Below are 22,654 nucleotides of genomic sequence, written 5' to 3'. Positions count from 1 at the left end.
ACACACACACACACACATATATATGCACACATACACACAAACTCACATACATATATATATACACACAATTCTGTAATAAACAAAAAGTTATCTAATAAAAAAGCGCATGCTCCAGAGTCAGATAATCTGGTTCAAATAGTGCCACCCAGTATCAGTTGTAAGATCTTAAAACAAGATGCTTACCTTTTCTGAGCCTCATTTCTCTCATGTGTAAAACAGGATTGCGGGTTGCAGTGTAAGTAAGCTACAGGCACACGTGAGTGTGTAGGAGTGTATGCCGGAGCTTAGTGACAGTATACGTAAGAGCTTAGTCTGGCGCGTGCCACACGGCAAGTTCCCAGGGGAGGAAGGAGATCAGTGGCACACGTGATGGTCACATCACCTTGGCTCCGTGTCAAGAGTGAAGGCTGGACCCTCTCCGCTCGCAAACACGCCCCACCAGGCAATAAGCAAAGTGAGGCCAGGGGCCATTCCCTGTGTCCTGGAAGCCCATCCATAGGGCCTAGCTTCACACTGGGCACACGGGAAGAGTATTTCCACTAGTCTACGTCTGTGGCATTGACTTAAGAAGAGAGGAGCAAGATGACAAAGAGGGCCATATGGGGAAGCAAGGCGAAACACCAGAAAGAGCCCCCAAGTGAGTCAGAATCAGACACGCTGAGCCCCTACTCTGTGCCAAGAGAAACCACACAATTCACTCCAGTGACAAGCATTTATAGAAGTGGTTATTACCTCAATCTTCAAAGAAGTGGAACCCACAGTTCAGAGAAGGTGGCAACTTGCACACGGTCACACAGGTATGAAGTAGCAGAGCAGGAACTGGAATCCGTGGCCTCCTAACTCCAAGGCCTCAGGCTCCTCACACTACCTTACGCTGCCTGGGGCAGATCAGGCAACCTTTCTGAGACTCCCTGTCCTCACCTGCGTGAATGGGACTGAACCTCCCCTGAGAACCTCCAAGCAGCGACTGTGAAAAAGGGCGGGTGAGTTGGACAGCCTTGGGCACTGGGAGCCGTAAGCACACATCAGAAGCACTCACATCCGCACGCATGCCACAGGAGGACTACGCTGTGAGCTTCCTGTCCCTCAGCCTTGTGGCTGCCTTGGGAAGAGGAAAGGATTAGCCTCGAGCTAGGCCAAGGAATCTGATGGGGATTTTGGAGCCACGATGCCTGGTCGGAGCCATCAGACATCCAGTGTGCTGAAGGCCAGAAGGTCAGCAGCATCTTTCTTGTCTCAAGCAGAAAAACACAAGCTTACTGAATTAATACCTTACAAAGCCACAAAATCAAACCCACTGCCATTTCTCTGTGATTCCTCTGTTGAAGTATATGAAAAATCAGTCAAAGGAAGAGGGGGAAAAACAGGCAATTTTAACCCCAGGAAAAGAGAAAGTATAGCACAGGAGCTGTATCATGATACGTTACTGTTACCCTGCAAGATGAAGTCCCAGCTGCTTAGCCTGTCATTCAAGACCTCTGTGACCTGGCTGCAGACATCCCACAGCCTCGTCTCCCACTGCTCTGTTCCCTTCCTGATCCCTTCTTTCCCCCAATGTGCCATGCCTTCTTCATGCTGATCCCATTTGCTAGAATGCCTTTCTCCTCCTCCTCCTCATCCTTTAAGACCCACCTTAAACATGATCTCTTCTGAGAAGCATTCCCTTAGGGCGCCTGGGTGGCTCAGTCGGTTGAGCGACTGCCTTCGGCTCAGGTCATGATCCTGGAGTCCCGGGATCGAGTCCCGCATCGGGCTCCCTGCTCGGCGGGGAGTCTGCTTCTCCCTCTGACCCTCCTCCCTCTCATGCTCTCTGTCTCTCATTCTCTCTGTCTCAAATAAATAAATAAAATCTTAAAAAAAAAAAAAAAAGAGAAGCATTCCCTTAATGCCATGTTAGGGGCAAGGAATGACTCTATGGAAGAACAAAACCCAGAAAGTGTCAGAGCTGGAAGACACCTTGAAGATTATCTTACACAATTCTCTTCTTTTACCCATAAAGAAAAGAAGGCCCAGAGAAGGAAAGGGGCGAGCCCAAGGTGACAGCAGCTGGTCTTGCACTCAGGTCCTGTGGCCCAGAGCTCTTTCTACTATGTGGTGCAGCCTCTTAATGAATCTATAAATCCATGAATGGCCAAATGGGCAAAGAGAGCATTGCTGAAGCCCTGCCCAGAGAGAGCACTTTGGAATGAATAGTCATAGCTGTTCTGTGTTAAGGGTTTCAGCGCACCCAGGAGGAAGAGGGATTCCAGAGAGATAAGAGGCAGCAGGGACAGCACCACAGGGTAGGTGTATTTAGGGCTCCAGCATAAGCCAAGGCCTTTGGGTGCTAAGGGGTAACACTGTGAGTCTAGGGGTTCATGGGGCCACCCAGGCTCAGGAAGCTTGCTCAAAGGAAGGACAGAGCAGGCCCACAGGCCTGACTTCCTGGTCACTGTCAAAGCTGTCCCATGCTGTCCATGGTCCCCTAGGTGCTATGCTCTGAGGACAGGCAATAGGGCAGAGGCTGACCTCAGCCCCTGCAGACAAGTACTATCAGTACTAGCTCTGCTATTGCTTCTTCCTGGCTTCTAAAGTCACCTGCACACTATAAAATTAGCTGGTGCGGCCTGATATGCTAATTAAGCCAAAGCATGACCCCCTTCAGGGATGTGGAAGGATGATGGGGGAAAGTTTGAACCTTGGAGTCAATAGATGCTAGTCTGAATCCTGGGCTCCACCTCTTTGAGTCTTCAATTTCCCATCTGAAAAAACAGGGACAATGCTCATCTGTCTATTTTCTATCCTGCATGGTGATGATGAAATGAAATGATGTGTGAAAAATGCTCAGAATGGTGCCAGCACGTAGTAGGCACTCAACTACTGTCCATTTTCCTTTTTTTTTTTAAAGCCTTTTATCTTCTGCTATAACTGTCAACTTCTGAAGTGTCTTCCTAAATGACCCATAATGGCTCCACACTGTCTATACAATAAAGTCAATGCCCCTCAGCATGTCATTGGAGACCTGGCCCTAGCTGACCCTCAGTCCTGATGGTTGGCCATTGTCCCTCAACCATGATTCACTCTTTAAAGCCTTCCTTCCCTTTGTTCATGTTGGTCCCTCAGCACACAAGGCTCTTTACCCTTCCTCTGCTCAAAAGCTACCTTTTCTATGAGGATTTCCAAAATTAATCATTCCTCCTTTTCAACCTTTCCTCTAATTCTTATCACTCTCTGCTTGGGATTCTTTCAGTGTTTATTAAGTACATATTATATGCCAGACTTAATTCATAGGTGTCTTTCCCACTCAATGTGAGCTCCATGAGGTAACAAGCATTGGCTGTATTGCTCCACGGCACCCAGAATGCCACACGGCAAGCTGCCAGCCACTAGTAAGGGCTGAAGGGAGGGAATGAGGACAGTACTGTGCATAACAGTCAGTCAGTATTCAACAAACAGGAGCAGCACCCCTGCAAGCAAGGCAGGCAGAGACAATTCAGTCCATTAAGAGGTCCAACACATAAAAGCACTCTGGCTACCATATACCCATGCTGTATGAATTCCATTTATACTGGCAGTGGGGAAGAGAAGGGAGCCCTGGTATAGTTAGGGTTCTAGAAACAGTCCCAAAGAGAGACTCTGGTGGCGTGGACTAAGCAGTAGTAGTAGAAATGGAGCAAAGTAGACATTCTCAGGATACATTTAGAGGTAAAGTTCAGCAGGACTTAGTAAGGGATTCGATGTGAGGATGAATGAGGAGAGGAGAGGAATCAATGTGGACTCCTAGATTTTTGGCTTCAGCAACTGGGTCGATGGTGATGCCATATACTGAGAAAAAGACCCAGTAGAGATGGTCTTGAAAAAGACAAATAAAAGTTCTATTCTGGGCACATTACACTGGAGACACCTATTTAAAATTAATGTGGAGATGTGAAATGGGGACCTGGATATATAATTTGGTGCTCAGAGAAGAGGTCAGAGCTGAACATAAAAATTGGGAAATCATCAGCATACAAAGTTTTCAAAGCCATGGGTCTGAATGAGGTTGACTGGAAAACCTGCAGAGAGAGAAAAGATGGGAGACCAACACAGAGCCCCGGAGCCCTCAGACCTTCAGCATTCGGGCAGAGGAGAGGCGGAGCCCATGAAGGAGACTATGGAGAAGCAGCCAATGAAACAGAAGGAACCAGGAGAGCAGTGTATCATGGACACCAAGAAAAGTAACTGTTACCAAGAAGGAAGATGAGTAAGTTTTAGAGGTCCCTCGTACAACATCGTACCTACAGCTAACAATAGCATATCGTACACTTAAAAACGAGAGTAAACCTCATTAAGTGACACGACAATAAAAAAATGTTTTTAATAAATTAATTCTTTTTTTTTTAATGTGCAACACAGTTGGACATGAGGCCAGACTTGAGTAGTGCAGCAGACTTTAGAAACATTTCTCGCATGGGGATCCTCAGGCCCAGAAAGGGAAATGACTGCCCAGGATCACATAGACAGCAGGTGGCAGACAATGCTGGGACCAGACCTCAGCCCCTCCACTGCAGAAGGCTGCCTCTAGCTCACTCTACCTCTCTGTAGTTTTTACCTTCAGTTCACCTTTGTCAGATTTACCTTTGCAAGGCCCCAAGCCTCGTATTTGTAAACAAGTACAGTGGGTCACAATTGTGGTTTCTGCTTGTGGAAGCAACCCTAAAAGGACCAGAGCTTTGTGCTAAAATGTGGTAAACAATCTTGTGCCCAAAAAGGCTGGCATGAGAGAGTAATTAGCAAGTATGTGAGCCTCCTTGACAGCCTGGCACCCTCACCCGTGGTCTCATATAGAATGACTCCTGTGGAGTGATACTACCACTGCTTCTTTGGGAATAAGAGTGGAAAAAAATCCACCTTTATTGAAAGCTAAAAAGGCACACCTTGGGATGTGAGGCCATGCCTTGAAAACAAAGGACTCAACAGAAATGGGATTTAAACAATAACCAGTGGTCTGTAAAAACATTTCTGCATTAATTGTGAGACCTCTCTCCTGACTGCCAAAGATCTTATCACATTTCTGGCCTGATAGAGAAGAAAAAGTGGTACCCTGAGCAGCCAGGTGTGACAGTGGCAAGGAATATATCTCACTCCGGAGATGAGCAAAGCATGACCTGGGACAGCACACTGAGAGCCCACAGAACCAAGGGGCTGCTCTGCCTCGGCAAACAGCCCAGAAGGCCACAGCCACCCGGGAAAGCTCCTGAGAACCAGCCACCAGCTCCAGACTGAGCAGCCTGAGCTGGACCTGAGGTCTAGCCTCAGGTCTGCCACTGACTAGCTGGCAATCTTGGGTCAGTCACTGCCTCTCTTTAGGCCTCAGGGTTGCTCTGGAAGCAATGGGATCCAGGAGGGCAGCCAAAGAAAGGGAATTAAATAAATAGTGTTGAGACAGTATTGGGTAGCCATCTGGAAAAATAATAAAGTTGAATCTACACTTGACATTGTATATCAGAATAAGTTCCAAATGAATCAAAGACTTACATGTTAAAAAACAAACAGACAAACATAAAAAGTACTAGAGTAAAATAGAGGAAAGTCTTTTATACCCTGGAATAGGGAAGGCTTCTCTAACTCAAAATCCAGAAGTCACACAGGAAAAGACTGATAAATTTCGACTACAGAGAAAGAAAAGGTTGCATGGCAAAAAGAGGACAAAACAAAACACACACACACACCAAAAGTAGGAACAAAAAAAGCTGAGAAAATATATTTGCTGTCTGAATCACAAAGGCCTAACCTCCCTAATACATAAAAAGATCCCAGAATTTTTTTTTTAAAGATTTTATTTATTTATTTGACAGAGAGAGACATAGCGAGAGAGGGAACACAAGCAGGGGGAGTGGGAGAGGGAGAAGCAGGCTTCCAGCTGAGTAGGGAGCCCAATGGGGGGCTTGATCCCAGGACGCTGGGATCATGACCTGAGCTGAAGGCAGACGCTTAACGACTGAGACACCCAGGCACCCCGATCCTAGAAATTTTTTTAAAGATTTTATTTATTTGAGAGAGAACACAAGCCGGGGGTGCGGGGGCAGAGGGAGAGGGAGAAGCAGCCCCCCCCTGTTGAGCAGGGAGCCCAGTGGGGCTCAATCCCAGGACCCCGAGATCATGACCTGAGCCAAAGGCAGATGCTTAACCGACTAAGCCACCCAGGCACCCAGCTCCTAGAAATTTATTAGAAAAAGACCAACAATCTAACTGGAAAAAAAGGGCAAAGGATATTGAGGCAAGCCATATGATACCGTCCCAAAGCCCTAATTCCTGGAGCCTGTGAGTGTTACATTACATGGCAAAGGAGAACTGAGATAGCAGATGAAATTAAACTTGCTAATTAGCTGACCTTCAGATAGAGAGATTATGCTGGGTTATCCAGAGTGGGAGAGGGGGCCTAAAGGAATCACGAGCATTATTAAATGTGGAAGAGGATGGCAGAAAAGTCAGTGTCAGAGTGATATGATGAAGGAAAGATTCAACCAGCCACTTCAGGCTTTGAAGATGGCAGGAGCCACAGTCAAGAAATGCAGGTAGCCTCCCAGGAGCTGGAAGAGGCAAGAAAACACTCTCCTTAAAGACTCCAGAAAAAAAAATGCAGCCTGTTCACACCCTGATTTTAGCCCAGTGAGACCCATTTCAGACTTCTGACCTGAAACTCTATGATAACGCATTTGTGTTCTTGTTTTAAGCCACTAATTTTCTGGTAATCTGTTACAGTAGCAATGAAAAACTAATACAGGTATGGAGAAACCCTTCATAAAGAAGAAAATACAGGAGTGACTGGGTGGCTCAGTCGGTTAAGCGTCCAACTCTTGGTTTTGCCTCAGGTCCTGATCTCAGGGTCTTGCGATCAAGCCCCATGTCAGACTCTGCACTCAGCGGGGAGTCTGCTTGAGATTCTCTCCCTCTGTCCCTCCCCTCTGTCCCTCCCCACCGGCACACACACATTCTCTAAAATTAATAAATAAATTCTTAAAAAAAAGAAGAAAATACAAAGAGCTCCTAAATATACAAAAAGGTGCTCAATCTGCATTCATAACTACAAGTAGAGGGATTAGAAAGGCCACAATCATCTTAAAGAAGAACAGAGTTTGAAAACTTAATACCAGATATTGGAATTTATTATAAAGCTGCAATCAAGGTGGAATGCTACTAGCATGCACATAGAAAAATAAACTAATGAAAGAGAAGAGAGAGTCCAAAACCAAATTTACACATATATACAGTTTCTTGATTTACAACAAAGAAGCCTCTAAAATTCAATGGGGAAAGGACAAACTTTTCAATAGATGGTTTTAGAGCAATGTGTTGTTGATTTTTTTTAATACTGATTCAAAATGAATTCTAAGCCTAAATGTAAAAGGCAAAATTAATAAAGTTTCAAGATGAACACAAAGGAGAATATTTTCATTTCATGACCTTGGAGCAGACAAAAATGTTGTAAAGAGGGCACAAATACCTCAAACCATTAAATAAAAGATTGACAAACTAGACTTCATTAGAATTAAGGATATCTGTGCATCAAAAGACACCATTAAGAGAGCAAAACAGTAAGTCATTGACTGGGAAAGGAAAAGATGTTTGAGATACATATATATATACATTATACATATATATATATATATATATATAAAACAAAGGTCTTGAATCCATAAGACAAAGGATGCCTGCAAACCATTAAGAAAAACAGACAAAACCCACTTGAGAGTCTTTGCACTTGACAGAAGAAGCTGCCCGAGTGGCCTCTAAGTATATGAAAAGGCGCTCTGCATCATTGGCTATCAGAGAAATGTAAATTAAAATGACAGTGAAGTTCCACACTACTTACTCTGCAGGATGGCCTTGATCAGCAAGACTGAAAATACCTGGCAAGGATATGGCACAGTTGGAACTCTCATATATTGCTGATGGGCAATATGTAATTGGCACTACTACTTTGGAAAACTGTTTATCTACTAATGCTAAGGATAGGATCCAGAAATCCTACTCTCAGTTACGTACTCAAGAGAAACCAATGTGTATGTTCACCAAAAGGCATGTGTAAGAATGTTGACAACAGCCTAATTACAGTCCTCAAAATGGAAGCAACCCAAATCTTCAACAGTGAAACGGACATCTGAGTTGCGATATGTTCATCCAGTGGGATAATACTGACCAATAAAAAAGAACTCCCACTACACACAAAATAGATGATTCTTAGAGACACAATGTGTTGAGCGTAAGAAGCTGAACACAAAAGAGTACACAGTGCATAACACCATTTATATGAAGTTCAACCACTGAACAAAACTCATTTCTGGAGACAGAAGTTGGAGTAGTAGTTAACTCTAGGGCTGGGGTATTGCCTGAGAAGAGATACCTTCTGGGGTACTTGAAACGTCCTGTGTCTTGTACTGGGTGGTAGTTTCCTAGGTATGTGCATAGGTTAAAACTCATCAAACTGAACCTTTAAGATCTGTACACTTTATGGTATATACACTTTTTTAATTTAAAAAGTAAAAAAAGACAAAAACCACCCTTGGTAGTTTTTCACCTATCAGATCGGCGAAAATCTAGAAGTTTCTTTACACACTCTTAGGGAGGCTGCAGAAACAGGTACTCATATATCGCTAGTGGGAGGAAATAATGGTATAAATTCCTATGAAGGCAATAACTCTCTTGCAAAATTGATATACGAACTCTTTGATATAATAATTTTGCTTCTAGGAATTTATTCTTCAACATCCCACAAATGAAATGACATATATACACAAGGTTGTTCACTACATCATTACCTATAATAGCAAAATACCAGAGATGATCTACATGTCCATCAACAGGGCATGGGTTAAATAAATCATGGTACATAGGTATATTGGAATATTATATACCTGTAATAACTACCTAGGAAGGTTTTTATACTGATATGTAAAGATCTCCCAGATAAACTGTTGAAAGAAAAAACAAGACACTACACAGTATGTACAATATAGTACCACTTATGTGAAAGGAGGTATAAAAATATATCTTAGCATTTACTTTATATGTGCAAAAAGAAACTAGAAAAATACAGATGAACAGGCATTAGTTGCATGTGTGGTGGAAGGGTTTTTGGGCAATGGACAAATGGGAGGACAGGGTAGGAGGGAAGTTTTTCATTTTAAATCTTTCTATGCCTTTTAAGTTTGAATCATATGCATGTGTTAATTATTCAAAAATTAAATAAGTAAATTAATTTTTTAAGAGGTAAGGGACAGGGGCCCCTGGGTGGCTCAGTCGTTAAGCATCTGCCTTTGGCTCGGGTCAGGATCCCAGGGTTCTGGGATTGAGCCCCGCATCGGGCTCCCTGCTCCATGGGAAGCCTGCTTCTCCCTCTCCCTCTCCCCTTGCTTGTGTTCCCTCTCTCGCTGTGTCTCTCTCTGTCGTAAATAAATAAAAGCTTTAAAAAAAAAAAAAAAGAGGTAAGGGACAATGAGAGGGGGAAGAAGAATCCTAAAACCACCCTAAAAGGGGTGGTTTTCCAAAACAATGTCATCAACTTCACAATTCTATCTGGTGATTATACAGAGAACTGCTGAATCTGAAGAAGACATTTAGGCTGCAAGACAGAAAAAGTTGCTAACATGAAAGGGAACTCAGTATTGAAAGGACGGGATGAGATCATCTTATCTGGTGGCCTTAAAACCAGGCTGGACTGTCAATGGTCCACAGGAAGGCAGCATGGGGTAGTGGACCACAGGCTCTGAAGTTAGAGGCCTGGGTTGAAGACCTGACACACTGATTCCTCCCAACAAACTGCTCAGCCTACGCTTCAGCTTCCCTCATCTAGAAAATGCAGTTAACAATAGCACCAAAACTCAGTGATTTGCTCTGAGGATTAAATGAGGTAATATAAAGCATTTATGTTTTGCCAACCCCACTGTGCACAGGACCATACAGTTTACACTTGCCTCTAAGCTCTCTGCAAGGCCTTGGGGTTTGGAGGTATGGCCTCTCAGAGGAACAGCCTGTGTCAAAAAAGATTTAGTTCTCACTATTAAATTCTTACATGACCCTGTTTGATGGGTTTCAAGCCAAGGTCAGATGCTGCGCCACATATATTACAAAGGTACAAAGGTTCAATAATTGGAAATCATCACTGAAATGAAGGGGAAAAAAAGATCCTTACATAGATTACCGCTCCAATTTGGTGAGAGAGCTGGCTTTGCTTGGAGGAGGAGGCATGACACTTTCTTGCCAAATACCTAACCCTTTAACAATGCCTGTCTGGTGAGCCTGAATGCTCCAGGAAAAGGCCACCAATAAAATCCTTTCCAAAGGTCTGCGTGGAGCGGGGAGACAGGAAATGCAGTCAGCTCTTTTTTCTCTGCAGGAAGGGAAGGCTGAACAACCGCACATCAGGAGAGAAGGCAAACAAATTGCCCATTCAAGCCAAAATAAGCTGCTCCTACGGGAAGCAAAACAGCTGGAGCCAATTCAGCCAGACACGGAGGTGAGGGCCCCGAAGCCAAAGCTGGGCCTGGGAGCCAGCCTCTGGTAGGCAGGGATCTTCTGAGCAAGTGGTGGTCAAATGCCCTCGTGCCACCTCTGCTGACCTCAGTCTCTGTCCACGAATGGGAGCCAGGCAGCCAGCTCTGTGAGATGTGGAGGGAAATCCTAGGTGGGAAGGCAGAAAGAAAGAAACGGCCCAGTGAACCTGCCAAGTGAGCGAGCACCTGCTGGGCGCCTGTTACGTGGCAGGCACTGAGCAGGCACCTGACGTACCTATGCCATTTGGAAGAACAACTTTCAGGGGTGGTTGACTGTACACTAGAGGAATCGGGCTCCCTGAGGTGGAGTGACCGTGCACGGCACAGTTAGAAGTGGCCAGGCCAGCTGTGGCCTCTGGCCTCAGCCCTCTCCTTCCTGACTGTCACTTGAGTTTCTCTGCACCTAGCTCCAGCAGCTCTTTCTCTGTCCGAAGCCCAGACTCGACCTAGCCATGGCCATGCATGCCAACCCCACTGTGCACAGGACCATACAGGACCAGGCAGACAGCTCTACTATTTACTTGCTCTCTTCCAAGAGAACCCTCACTGGAAAACTAAGGAAAGAACCAAACCAAATTGCAAAAGAAGGCGAAAAAAGGAACCTAGAAGCAAATGAAGTAGCAGAGTAGAATTATTTTGTTCCCTAGAGAAACCTGAAGTGTGGCTGCTGCGGGGTATGCTTCAGGCTGGAACATGCACGTTCTGAATCCCTGTCTGGGGCAGTGGATAGCAGAAGCCTGATCTGGAACAAATCTGGCCTAGCACTGTTTCCAGATCCCCCAGATTGGGGTCCCCAGGCTCCAAGTTTTACAAATCCTTTCTGCAGCTATGCTGAGATCCTGCACTTGTCCCCGGAATCTGGGTGGGGAAGACACTTCCCTCTCTAGCTCCTGAGGTTCCCACCTTGAGTGTCAAGCCTTCTTATACTCATCTCATAATTACTTCCTTCCTTGAAGTCTTTTTTTTTTTAAGATTTTATTTACTTATTTGACAGAGAGAGACACAGCGAGAGAGGGAACACAAGCAGGGGGAGTGGGAGAGGGAGAAGCAGGCTCCCCGCAGAGCAGGGAGCCCGATGCGGGGCTCGATCCCAGGACCCTGGGATCATGACCTGAGCCGAAGGCAGATGCTTAACGACTGAGCCACCCAGGCGCCCCAAAGTCTTAATACATGGTGATGATGATGACGATGAGGTGGAGGAGGACAATAACGCCAGCTAACATTTATTGAGCCTCTCCTTTTGTGCCAAGCACTGTTAGCACTTTACATAACAACCTTATGAGGTCAATAATAGGATATTCCAGATGAGGCGATCAAGACACAGGGGTGTTAAGCCACTTATACAAGGGTACACAGCTCCTAAGTGTGGGAGCCAGGACTGGAATCAAGCAATCTGACCCTAGGGTCTGTGCTCTCCCTGACCACCACCCACACTGGATAGGGTCAAAAGAACAGTCTTGCAAGTCAGGCAGACAGCTCTACTATTTATTGCTACTTACGCGTGGACAACCTGTAGAGCCTCAGTCTCAGGTGTCTTGTCTATAAAGTGGGTACAGCAAACACACTTTGGGGAGTGTCCATTCGAAGACAGAGCAGGTCCTAAGTCACGTCCTTCCGCCCATCTCCCTTCCAGCTCCCTCTCTGGTTTGTTGCACGTTCATTAGACACTAATGCTGCTTCTACACTTGAGGAAAGTCTGGCTCCCTTATATTCTGTTCTAGTCTATTCTGTAACTGTGTTGCGCCTACTACACGGGAGACCCAGCACCAAGCTCAGAGGGCCTGGATCTCAGGGAATGAGACTGAAAGCAGAGAAATCCATCTCAAGTAGGCAATGGTAGAAGGGCTGAGGCGAGGAGCTAGCTGTGAGAACTAGGCTTTAAGCGGTGGGAGCTCTCCTCCTTCAGCTTGTCTCCCTCTCCTGGCCTTCTGCCAGAGCCAACAGGTGCTTCTTGTCGCTTCCTATCGCACAGCCTGCACCCTGCAGGGCACCCATGGAGGGCCCCATCCCTCCAGTGGTAGGGAGCCTCTGCTCCCAGCTCACATGCAAGCGGGTGGATATGCCTGGAGCCGTGTGACTGCGCCCACCTTTCCTGACTCTGCAGCCATGCGTTCAACAGACTGTGAGCCAAGACCGGGCACTGAGGACAAAACAGAAAATAATAGGTCCGCCCTCCAGGAGCTCACCGGCACACCTTGCTTTCCACGGCCTCTGACGTTCTCCGCACTTGGGAGAGGACAGAGGAGAGTTGGGTAACACTGGACACCTCTCCAGCATGTTACCATCTCTCTCTCCCAAGTAACAGTGACTTCAGTAGCGCAGTCGCACTAACAAGCCATTCTCCCCTCTCCCACCCCGATCGAGAGGAATGAGAAGCAAACAGAACTACACACACACACACACACACACACACACACACACACACACAGATTTCTCTCACACCCCCTGTATACCAGGTATCTCACATACATTAATCCTCACAGCAATCCTGCCAAGTGGAATTCTCCCCATTACGGAGATGAGGGGGGAAATGGAAGCTCACACGGAGATGCAGCCGGTGTGAACCCAGGTTGTCTGCCTGCAGAGTCTGTGCTCTTTCTACAGCCCTAGGCTGCCTGTCGGCTCAGCCGGCCACCCTGCTAGCTAGCTCCAGCCCCTCCTTCATCGGGACTGTGTTCTTTCCCGTATTTAGATTCCCTGCAATCTTCTTGTTTGTGCTGGTCACAGAGGGAGCCAACCTCTCTCCCAGACCAGCGAAAGCAGCAGTGCCAGCATCCTAGGCACCACCTCGGACTCTGTGATTAGCTTGTCTTAATCACACCCAGGCTGGAGCAGTTCCGGTATCCAGTGTCTGGTGCGGCTGCAAAGCATGCAGGTCTGCCGTTACATTTCCTCTCTCCGTCTCTGACTCCAGCCCAGCTTACTCCCCACCCCTTCTGCTGGCTGGCAGCCCACCTCCTCAGCTGTCCTTGGTTCTGCCTCGTTGCACAGCACGTTCGGGCCTACTGCTGTCACCGCAGGCGGCTGGGCCAGTCTAAGCTCGATTCAGAAAACAGTGCTCGAGTCTCTGCCGAGTACCAGGCACTGCTCTGGGTGCGCAAATAGGCAGGAAACAAAAGGAAAACGCAGGGGTCTTGCCCTTCAGAACCTGAGTCAGAGGCTGGGAGACAAGTAGCCTGGAACAGAAATCACCAACAGAAGGCAGGCAGTGATGGGTTTGTAGTAGGATCCTAAAATATCAGAGCAGGAGGGAACCTTGATTTTCTGTTTTCACCCCTCCATTTTTCAGATGGGGAGCCAAAGCCCAGAGGAGGGCAATTAGAACAAATACCAGATAATAACAAGGACCATTTCTAAAACCCTTACTAGGAGCTAAGCACTGCTCTATATGCTTTATATATATTAACTCCTAGAAGGTAGTTGCTACCGCCCTCCCATGGAGGGGTTAAGTACCTTGTCCAAGTTCACACAACTAGTAAGTGGAAGCCTGTATTGAACTCAGGCAGTCGGGCCCTCCCGACACTTGTGTCTCTTTAATGCACTGTGATATGGAGACTAGTCTACCTGGAGAAGTAATGAGGAAGCTTCTTGAAGGAATTACTCACAGGCCTAATCATAAAAACAGTGACCCGTGGTTATCTAAAACCAATTAAGAGGAAACCTCAACCAATCAGAAGGTTGGCTTCATCTGGGAGTTCCTGAGTGTCACGGAATACAAGGCAGTGAGGGGCAGTGAGCAGAGCCCCATATTTCCAAAGAAAGAGGAAAGAACTTGGAATTAGGGATTTATTCAGAGAAAGAAGAGCAGCCCAGTCCTCTTCCCCTTTTATGTCTGGCTTTCTACACATGATGTCCCTGGTCTGTAAAATCTTTAATATCCTCAAATGCCACTGCCTGGGGCAGGGAGGCCAGCTTAGGTACCTTAAAAAGACACTCAATGATGTGGATAGAAATTTTTAGAAAAGGGGCTTCCAATAAAGCCTTGGGCAATCAAAGACGTCCATTTCCTAGAATCTCCCCCAACATGTACACACACACACACACACACACACACAGAGGCACAGAGTTTCAGAACATACATCGTTCTCAGTATACTAATTACTTACCAATCACTGCCAGATTATGCTCTGAGCCACAGGAGACCTATAAAAAGAAAAAAAAAATAAGGTATATTAGAGAAAGAAAATTCCTTGTCCAAGGAAAAGCGCTTGACTTTTTCTCATCTGCTCACTGTCTCTTTCACCCTCCAGCCTCATAAAGAACATGACATGTACTCTCATACCTCTGGGCCTTTGCACGTGTGGGTCCTCTGTTTGGGATGCCCTCTCCTCAAACTGCCTAGAAAACTTCCACTCATCCTTTAAAGGCTCAACGTGTCCACTGAGACTCGTTTGCTTCCAGGCAGACTCAAATACTCCCTTCATTATGCAACTTATCTGTACCCTTTTGTTATGCAACTTATCTGTACCCCATCGTAGCAATTCTCTTGTTGCCTTTTACACTTGCTCCTGTCTCTTCACTAGACCGCATGTGTCTTGAGAACAGGCCTGAGTCTCATTCACCTCTGGACTGTACAAGGTCTGGGACTCAGTTAACATCTGCTAAGTGAGAGAATGAATGAAAAAACCAAGTACATAAAAGAAAAAATACCTACTACATTAGAGACAAAGAATCATGGGGGTTCTGAATCTAGTGTTTCCACCCAGCAAGCAGCACTTCCTGCCTTTCAGTCTACTCATCCCAGCTGCAGCCAGGAGGAAGTAAGTGGGAATATAAAAGCATAAGTGCTTCCCCAGGTACTAATTAAAAGAAACTCTGGACTCTGGAGAAGCATCCTGTGACCTTTATCAGGATGCTCACTTTAGCTCCTGGCAAGAGGAAGGCTTCAGGTCCCCGTGCAACATCAGTGCTGCAAGGGCCCTGGAGATCATCTAGTCCAATCTTTCTACGTTGTGAGGAGACAACAGAGGCTTGGTAAGAGGAAAGAACCTGCCTCAGGTGCCGGAGCAAGCGTCCGTCAAAACAAGGACTAGAGCATCCCTGATTCTCCAGAGGCTCACGCTAGTTCCCTTCTTGAGGCTGTAGCTTCTCACCCCTTCCCAGTGAAAACCACTTGGAAGTGATATTCAAAGGTTGCTAGCACAGGCCCCTGACAGTCAAGGTAACAGGCTCAAAGGCATTTGAGTATCGGAGGCCTAAGACACTGGTAGGTGAGAAGGGTCAGCAACGCTTCTGAGACTTTTGTCTTTGTAAAAGCTGCGTGCTCCTGATCTCAGCTTCTGGAGGAAACAGAGATGCCCGCACTTAGGTGAACTCCCTGACAGTGTCTGGCAAAGAAGCACCTACATATTTTGCCCCAGTCAGTATTTCCAGGTGTCTAGTCTCTGCATTCCCCTGAGGCAGGCTCAGTGCCTGATTTATCTGAGGGGTTCCACCATCCCCTGCCCAGGACCATACACACAGCACAAGTCCACTGTGTGCCTCCTGGTGACACTGAGGCTGCGTCCCCAGGTTCTGTTACAGGAAGCTGCTTAGGTTGAGGAACTGGAAAATACTTAGATGTCTAGCAACAGGGGAATGCTTATGTAAATTATGGTGGAGCCATCTGATGGACTATTATGCAGCCTTGAAAAATAATGCTTACAATAAAGAAAAATGCTCATGATATCCTATGAACTGAAAAATCACAGGAAAACTGTATATGTAATATGATCTCGACTCTGTAATAAAACATGAACAAAAGACTGGAAGAAGATACATCAAAAGTTCATAGTGACAGCCTCGGGGCTAGGAATGAGGTATGCATTATAAGCATGGTTTTTCCTTTTGCTTTTTCTATGCTCTCTAAATTTTATATAGTAATCTTATGATCAGAAAAAAATTTATTAAAAATAAATATAATGTACCTACTACAAAGGAAAAATAATAAATAAATATGGCTATAAAATAAATATGCCACAAAATCTGATATGTTCTGAAGTTGTGGGGAAAAAGATTTGAAGGAACTATAACTAATAACAATGGTAGTTGCATCGTGATGGCAGGATTATAAGGTACTTTTTCTTCTCGTCTCTGTTTTTCAAACAGTCTTTGACTGTGATGGTAGCAGTAGTGGTGAGAGAAGCAATAACAGCAGGATTTAAAGTCACCATATATTGAGGATGTATAAAACCCAAGCAGCATGCCAAGGCACTCTGTAACCATAATCTCACCTTAATCATCCCAACAATCTTTTCAGGGAGGTCTGACTGTGCTCATTTTAGAGATAGGAAAACTGAGGCCCATACTGCATTAAGTAACTTTCTTGGCTAGCTAGTGGCAGCAGCAGAACTAACACCCAGGTCTGCCTGATCTCCAAGCTGATGTTCTGTACTGCTAGATGTTACCTTTGTTTTTTAAAGATAAAGTTATTTCATTTTACAAACTGCAGACAGAGAAAGGGCCCACCTCTGACTGCCAGGGGTCCCCCTGGGGCTGCGGACTACAGAGCTGACCAACCTGGAGGACCAGGGGCTTGCAGAAACAAGCCACTGACAAATGCCAGTATCAGGCAGTAGGCGCTGCCCTGAATTAATGAGCGAGGCCCTGATGAATGGAGTTTGTCAAGGCAGCGCAGAGCTGGAAGCTCAAAGCTCCCCGCTGCTTCTTGCTCTCTGTGCAGTGGCATACAGGTCAGGAGACTGAACACCACAGGCCACAAAATCCCAGGGCTACGCTCCTTCAGCAAGATCGTATCAATGACCATTTGCTTCATATTGCTCCTGTCAGCATCTACCCGCTACCCAGCTGCAGGCAGCTTTCTAGAAGACTCTGTTAACAATGGCAGCATGCCCAGGAGAAAGAGGTTCAGAGCCAGGAAGCCAGGTGAGTCCTAGGTCCTCTGCTTTCTGGCTCTGAGACCTTTGGCAAGATATTTAACTGCTTGGGCCTCAGTGTTCTCAGGTGTAACAAGTAGATAATAGCGTCACCCCGTCTGCCTCACAGAATTGCCAGAGGACAAACGAGACTATCCATCCCCTTGCAGCCATTTGTCTCACTTTCCTTACATATAAATCTGAATGTCATGCCCCTATTCAAAGCCTTTCACCGGCTCCCCGTGGTAGCTTTCAAGGCCCACATGAGTAGGTCCCTCTTTAGCTCTCTGGCCTCACTTCTTCTCTCTGCTACTCATGAACCCTCAACCCAAATAACACACTCCCTTTTTTTTCTATTCACACTACATTACATTTTCTCTAACAACATAAGGCAATTTCAGGCTTTTACGAACGCTATTTTCCTTGACTTGAATTCCCTCTCTCCCACTGTCTACCCAGTTAAATCCTTTAAGATTGCCCAAACATCACCTCCTGGAAAAGACTTCCCTGACTCTGGAAGCAGACCCATCTGCTCCGCCCTACCGACTCCCACAGCACTACGCATCGTGGCCTTATCCCACAGGAGACGTCTCTTTACGAAGCGGGCCTGTGTGAAGCACTTCTGTCCCTCAGGCGTCCAGCAGAGTGCCTCCCCAGGAATGTCTCTGTCACACAGCCAAAGCAGACAGGGCATGGAGTTGGGGGGGTAGGGGTACAAAGATGAGGGGGCCCAGAGGAGTGAGATGATCCCAAAACAAGTGTAAGAAGCGGTGTGGCCACTAGAGCCCAATGGGAGCCAGGTGCTGAGATGCACAGCGAGGGCAGGAAGGCATCGGGTGCGACAAGAACAGTGTTGAGGTGATGGGAGCCTGAAAAGCGATAGTAGGATTGTTTCAGGGACTCCCACCTATGGCAAAGCTCAGCAGACCAGCAAAGGAGGTCAGTCCTGGGAGATGGGAGCCCCACTACAGAGGAAGTAGGGTCCAGCTGGCTGACTGGGGCCTTCAGGAGAAGGGGGCACACCTCCCCACAGGTGAGGGGACCAAAAGTGGCTGTGGAAACCTATCCTGACTCGGTGCTGCTCAAACACTACAGGGGTCTGCTCTGTTCAGGCCCCTCAGCCAAAGGATGCAGAGCCGCAGGAAACAACTTCCAAACCCCCAGCTGCCACAGGGCCAAGATCTTCCTACGAGCCTCCTGCCAGGCTAGACTCCATCAGTTCTTGTGAAGAGCGTCGCAACTCCCCCGGGGGCTGGATCCCACTAAAGACAGCTGGACAGGGATGAACTGACTGGTGGTAGATGCCCAGGGAATATGTGCTCGCTTCGGCAGCACAAAGACTAAAATCAGAACGATACGAGAGTAGATGCCCAGAGAATATATGCTGAATGCATTAATGGCTTAAATGAATGAATAACTAAATGAACAAGCAAAAACTGGGTGAATGTGAACACACCTGCCAAATGCTACATGTGAGTACTCTAGCTCTGGGCACTACTGTTGTACCACTTCTAAAAACAGGTGATGTCCCTTACTGACTGCTTATGGCCAGCCACCTGACTGCTTTGCCTGTATTATTTACTTATGCCAACGCGAGCAGATAGGTTCTTTTGTTACAACTGTTTTTACAAACGGGGCGATTGGGGTTCAGAGAGTACAGTAACATGCCCAGTCTCTTACAGCTAGTGGAGGTGCAGGATTCTATGATCTTTCAGATTCAACTTTTCCATCCTCCCAATCGTTGGCAAACAGGATGGAAATAAACCACCCACCCAGTTCCAGTTCCTTATATCCGGAAACCATGTGCCTATTAGCAAGGGATCTTAAGCTGGGGCAGCCCTAGACTTACAAGGCCTAGACATCTTCCTGGGGCTTGGAGGGCCCACCTGCAGACCAATCAAGAAGCTGCTCCAGAGCTTTTTCTTTGGGGGAAATGGCTGTAAAGTGGCAACAAAGCTTCGCCCCTGCCCTCCCTAGCAGGTAACTCCGATAGACTGTTCAACTCTGAATGTGGGGGGCGGGGGGGCAAGCAGGGAAGGTGTGTGTGACTGGGACTCAGGGGAAGTGGCACTGAGATCTCCAGGAGAGGATGCGGGGCGCCTGGGCCAGTCCCGCGCCACCGGCCAGGAACCACCCTCCTCTTCCTAGGAGCAGCCCCCAGCAGCCCTGGGACCAGCCGGAGCACAGCCACAGCGGCCTGAGGGGCCTTCTGATTGGTTCCCGCCCTGTGCCAATGGGCCCGTGTGCCCCGCGGATGCCATGGCAACCAGGCGCCTGGCGGAGGCAGGCCATTCCCGGGACTCGGAGGAGGGATTCGAAGCCTGGGCTCTGCGCCGCCGGAGTCTTTGGCAGGCACCACCGCCCAGAGGAGAAGCGGGTTGGGAGCAGCTCCAGAAAGGCAGCCTCCCGACGGCGGGAGTTAACAGGGAAGGGAATGGGTGCCTCAGTGCAGCCCTTGCTAGAACTCCGCCCAAACCCAGTTGCCGTGTGTGTAGAACTCTGAGGAGACAACTGGGATTTCCAAACCTGTTAGAAAAGCAGGCTGGGAGGGCTGGGCATGTTTTACAGGCAAACTGCTGTCCTGTCAGCCAACGGAGTTTTACCCTGAGGCTCAGAAATAGCCCCACATGGAGGTCATAGAGGCAGGAGAGAAGCCGCACAGTTGCTTGCTTTTGGAAGTACCTAGCCTTGTTGCAAAGATACTTCTAACTCCTTTGTGAGGCTTCAACTTTTAACTGAAGCCTAGATGTCAAAGGAGGCCAAAAAATAAGAGGCTCCATTTGTCCTCCAACTCCAAGTCCCACTGATTGGGTTCCCAAAGAACCCATTTTCCCTGTAAAGCCAATTCCTTTCTTTCAAAGTACATTTTATACGTAAGAGGCTTAAAGTAGGTTCTACTACTTCCTCAGAGAGATTGGGATGGGGAGGAAGGGAGCTAAAATTTGGTAAATGCCTGGATGCCAGGCATGTGGCATCATAGAATTTCACTCTACCTGCACAGTCTCACATCCTCACAGCTACTCTGGGAAGTGGGAATCTGCGTCCCTACTCAACAGGTCAGCAAACTCAGAAGAGCTAAATCACTTGTCCCAAGTCACAAGGGGCTAAACACCCAAGTCAGCCTTGATCCAAAGCCTCTGAGCTTCACCACCATACATACTGTCCCTCCTCTTCTGACACTGATACCAGATCACCCCCATCACTGAGGCTCAAACTCTCAAGTGGCAGCTCTATCTCCTACTCCGTCTCCATCCTGTTAGTTCTGCCTTCTCAAAGACTCTCAAATCTATGTCTTTTTTTTTTTTTTTTTTTTTTTTTTTTTTTTTTTTTTTAAAGATTTATTTATTTATTTGAGAGCGAGAATGAGAGAGAGAGAGAGTACATGAGAGGGGGGAGGGTTAGAGGGAGAAGCAGGCTCCTCGCCGAGCAGGGAGCCCGATGCGGGACTCGATCCCGGGACTCCAGGATCATGACCTGAGCCGAAGGCAGTCGCTCAACCAACTGAGCCACCCAGGCGCCCTCAAATCTATGTCTTGATCTCCAGCTGCTCCATCTTCAGTCCTTTACACTCCAGCCTGGACTCTTTTTTTTTTTTTTTTAAGATTTATTTTATTTATTTTAGAGAGAGAGAGCATGGGAGCAGGGGCAGAAGAGGGAGAGAATTCTCAAGCAGACTCGCCACTGAGCATGGAGCCCCAATGTGGGGCTCGGTCCCAGGACCCTGAGATCATAACCTGAGTCAAAACCGAGTCGGACGCTCAACCGACTGAGACACCCAGGCGCCCCCCACCCTGGACTCTTTTAAGAGCCACCTAAATGACGTCAAGCTTTCTTCTGTCATGTCATAATCTGATTTTCTTTTTTTTTTTTTTTTTTTTTTTTTTTTTTTTTGGAAGTTGTCGTAGTCTCAAAGACTCCTAACAACTTCCTACCAAACCTGATCTCTCTCTCTCCTTTGCTACATAGAAACCTACTAGCCCATCAACACAAGTAGCTTCTCTGTCCCTGGGAAATCTAATTCCCCACTTTTGTACCTTTATTTGCACCATTCTCCCTTCTCCATATCATTATGAACCCAACCAAGCCTACCTGACTCAGTTCCAAACCCACTGCCTTGAGGAAGCCTCCCAGATCTTCTCTTAAACCCTAGTACTTGCCTTGGCTAAAGTTTCCTTTTGTCAGCTCTCCTTTGTCAACTATTAATAATTTGGGCACTGGGGTAGGGCATGTCTCCCCAGTCAGTGCGGGGTAGCAGTTATAGAACCAGAAGACCTGGATGTGAGTCCTGGCCCTGCCACTTCCTGGTCCTGTAGCCTTGGGCAAATCTCTTTGCCTCTCTGGACTTCAGTTCCCTCATCTTTAAAACAGAATAGTAACAACCAAATAGATCTCATACATACTAAAACCCATTCATGCCCCCCCCGCCATCTACAGAATAAAATTTACTTTGAGCTTGACACTGTTCTGCAGATATGTGTCCACAATATATAAAAATATATGATTTGGGAACATATAAAAGGAACTGGCATGGGTTCATTTCCCTTTTCAACAGAGTTCCTCCATTGGCAAAAAAAAGGAGAGGGCTTAAGAAATGTCTGCTGAATTCAAATATAATATACACAATTAAACTAGCAGACACTCAGAAATGCTCGCTTTCCCCACTTAAAGGGAATTCCTTTCTCCTAAGTTGCCATGTTGATACCAGGAACCCCTGTTTCCTGTGGCCAACCTAACTGGTGTGGATGGACTATGGATGGACACCCGTCTCAGAAGAGGTTAACGTATAGATTGGCTATAGCCTGTGAAGTGGCCTAATGGGAAAATTCTGCCTGCAAGGGGTGATAGGGAGTGAGTCCTCTAGTCGGTAGCTGGAGCAGTGGCTGGAAGAAACAGACACGAGGTTAATAGAAGGAGCAGTTACAGGTAGAAGAGCCAGACAGCAGGAGCAGTCAAAGTAGAGAAGAGGAGCTAAGTCACTAGAATGTGAGATTTCTTGATTCTACTGCTGAGGGCATAAGAAGGTCTAGGTTTTTGAGGTGGCTTGTGTTCTATATGACCTTCTAGTTCTTTTATGAGATACTCACTTTACCTATTTTCCGTACTTATACCCATTCTTACAATTCTAAAGTAACCTAAAACTATCTCTGATCCTTACTAAAAGCACCTCATGCAACAATGCATCTAGACTTCAGAAAAGGCACACCATTAAGTTACTTATACCCTTGAGAACAACATGGAACCATGTGAGCCAAACAACCAACCTCAAATACAGGTAATTAACAGAAT

General features: G+C 46.7%; 1 protein-coding gene across 1 annotated transcript in view; it reads right to left on the bottom strand.

The window, feature by feature from the left end:
- Positions 1-22,654, bottom strand: part of SERGEF (secretion regulating guanine nucleotide exchange factor) — a 217,663-nt gene that overhangs the window by 67,708 nt on the left and 127,301 nt on the right. The window contains exon 10 of the mRNA XM_021685832.1: positions 14,621-14,657. Coding sequence (XP_021541507.1) covers positions 14,621-14,657 — 37 coding nt within the window. The remainder of the gene's footprint in view (positions 1-14,620; positions 14,658-22,654) is intronic.

This window comes from Neomonachus schauinslandi, chromosome 11, assembly GCF_002201575.2.
Source record: "Neomonachus schauinslandi chromosome 11, ASM220157v2, whole genome shotgun sequence".
NCBI classification, from domain to species: Eukaryota; Metazoa; Chordata; class Mammalia; order Carnivora; family Phocidae; genus Neomonachus; species Neomonachus schauinslandi.
Note: the sequence above shows the minus strand (reverse complement) of the source record. Positions and strands in the feature narration are given on the sequence as shown.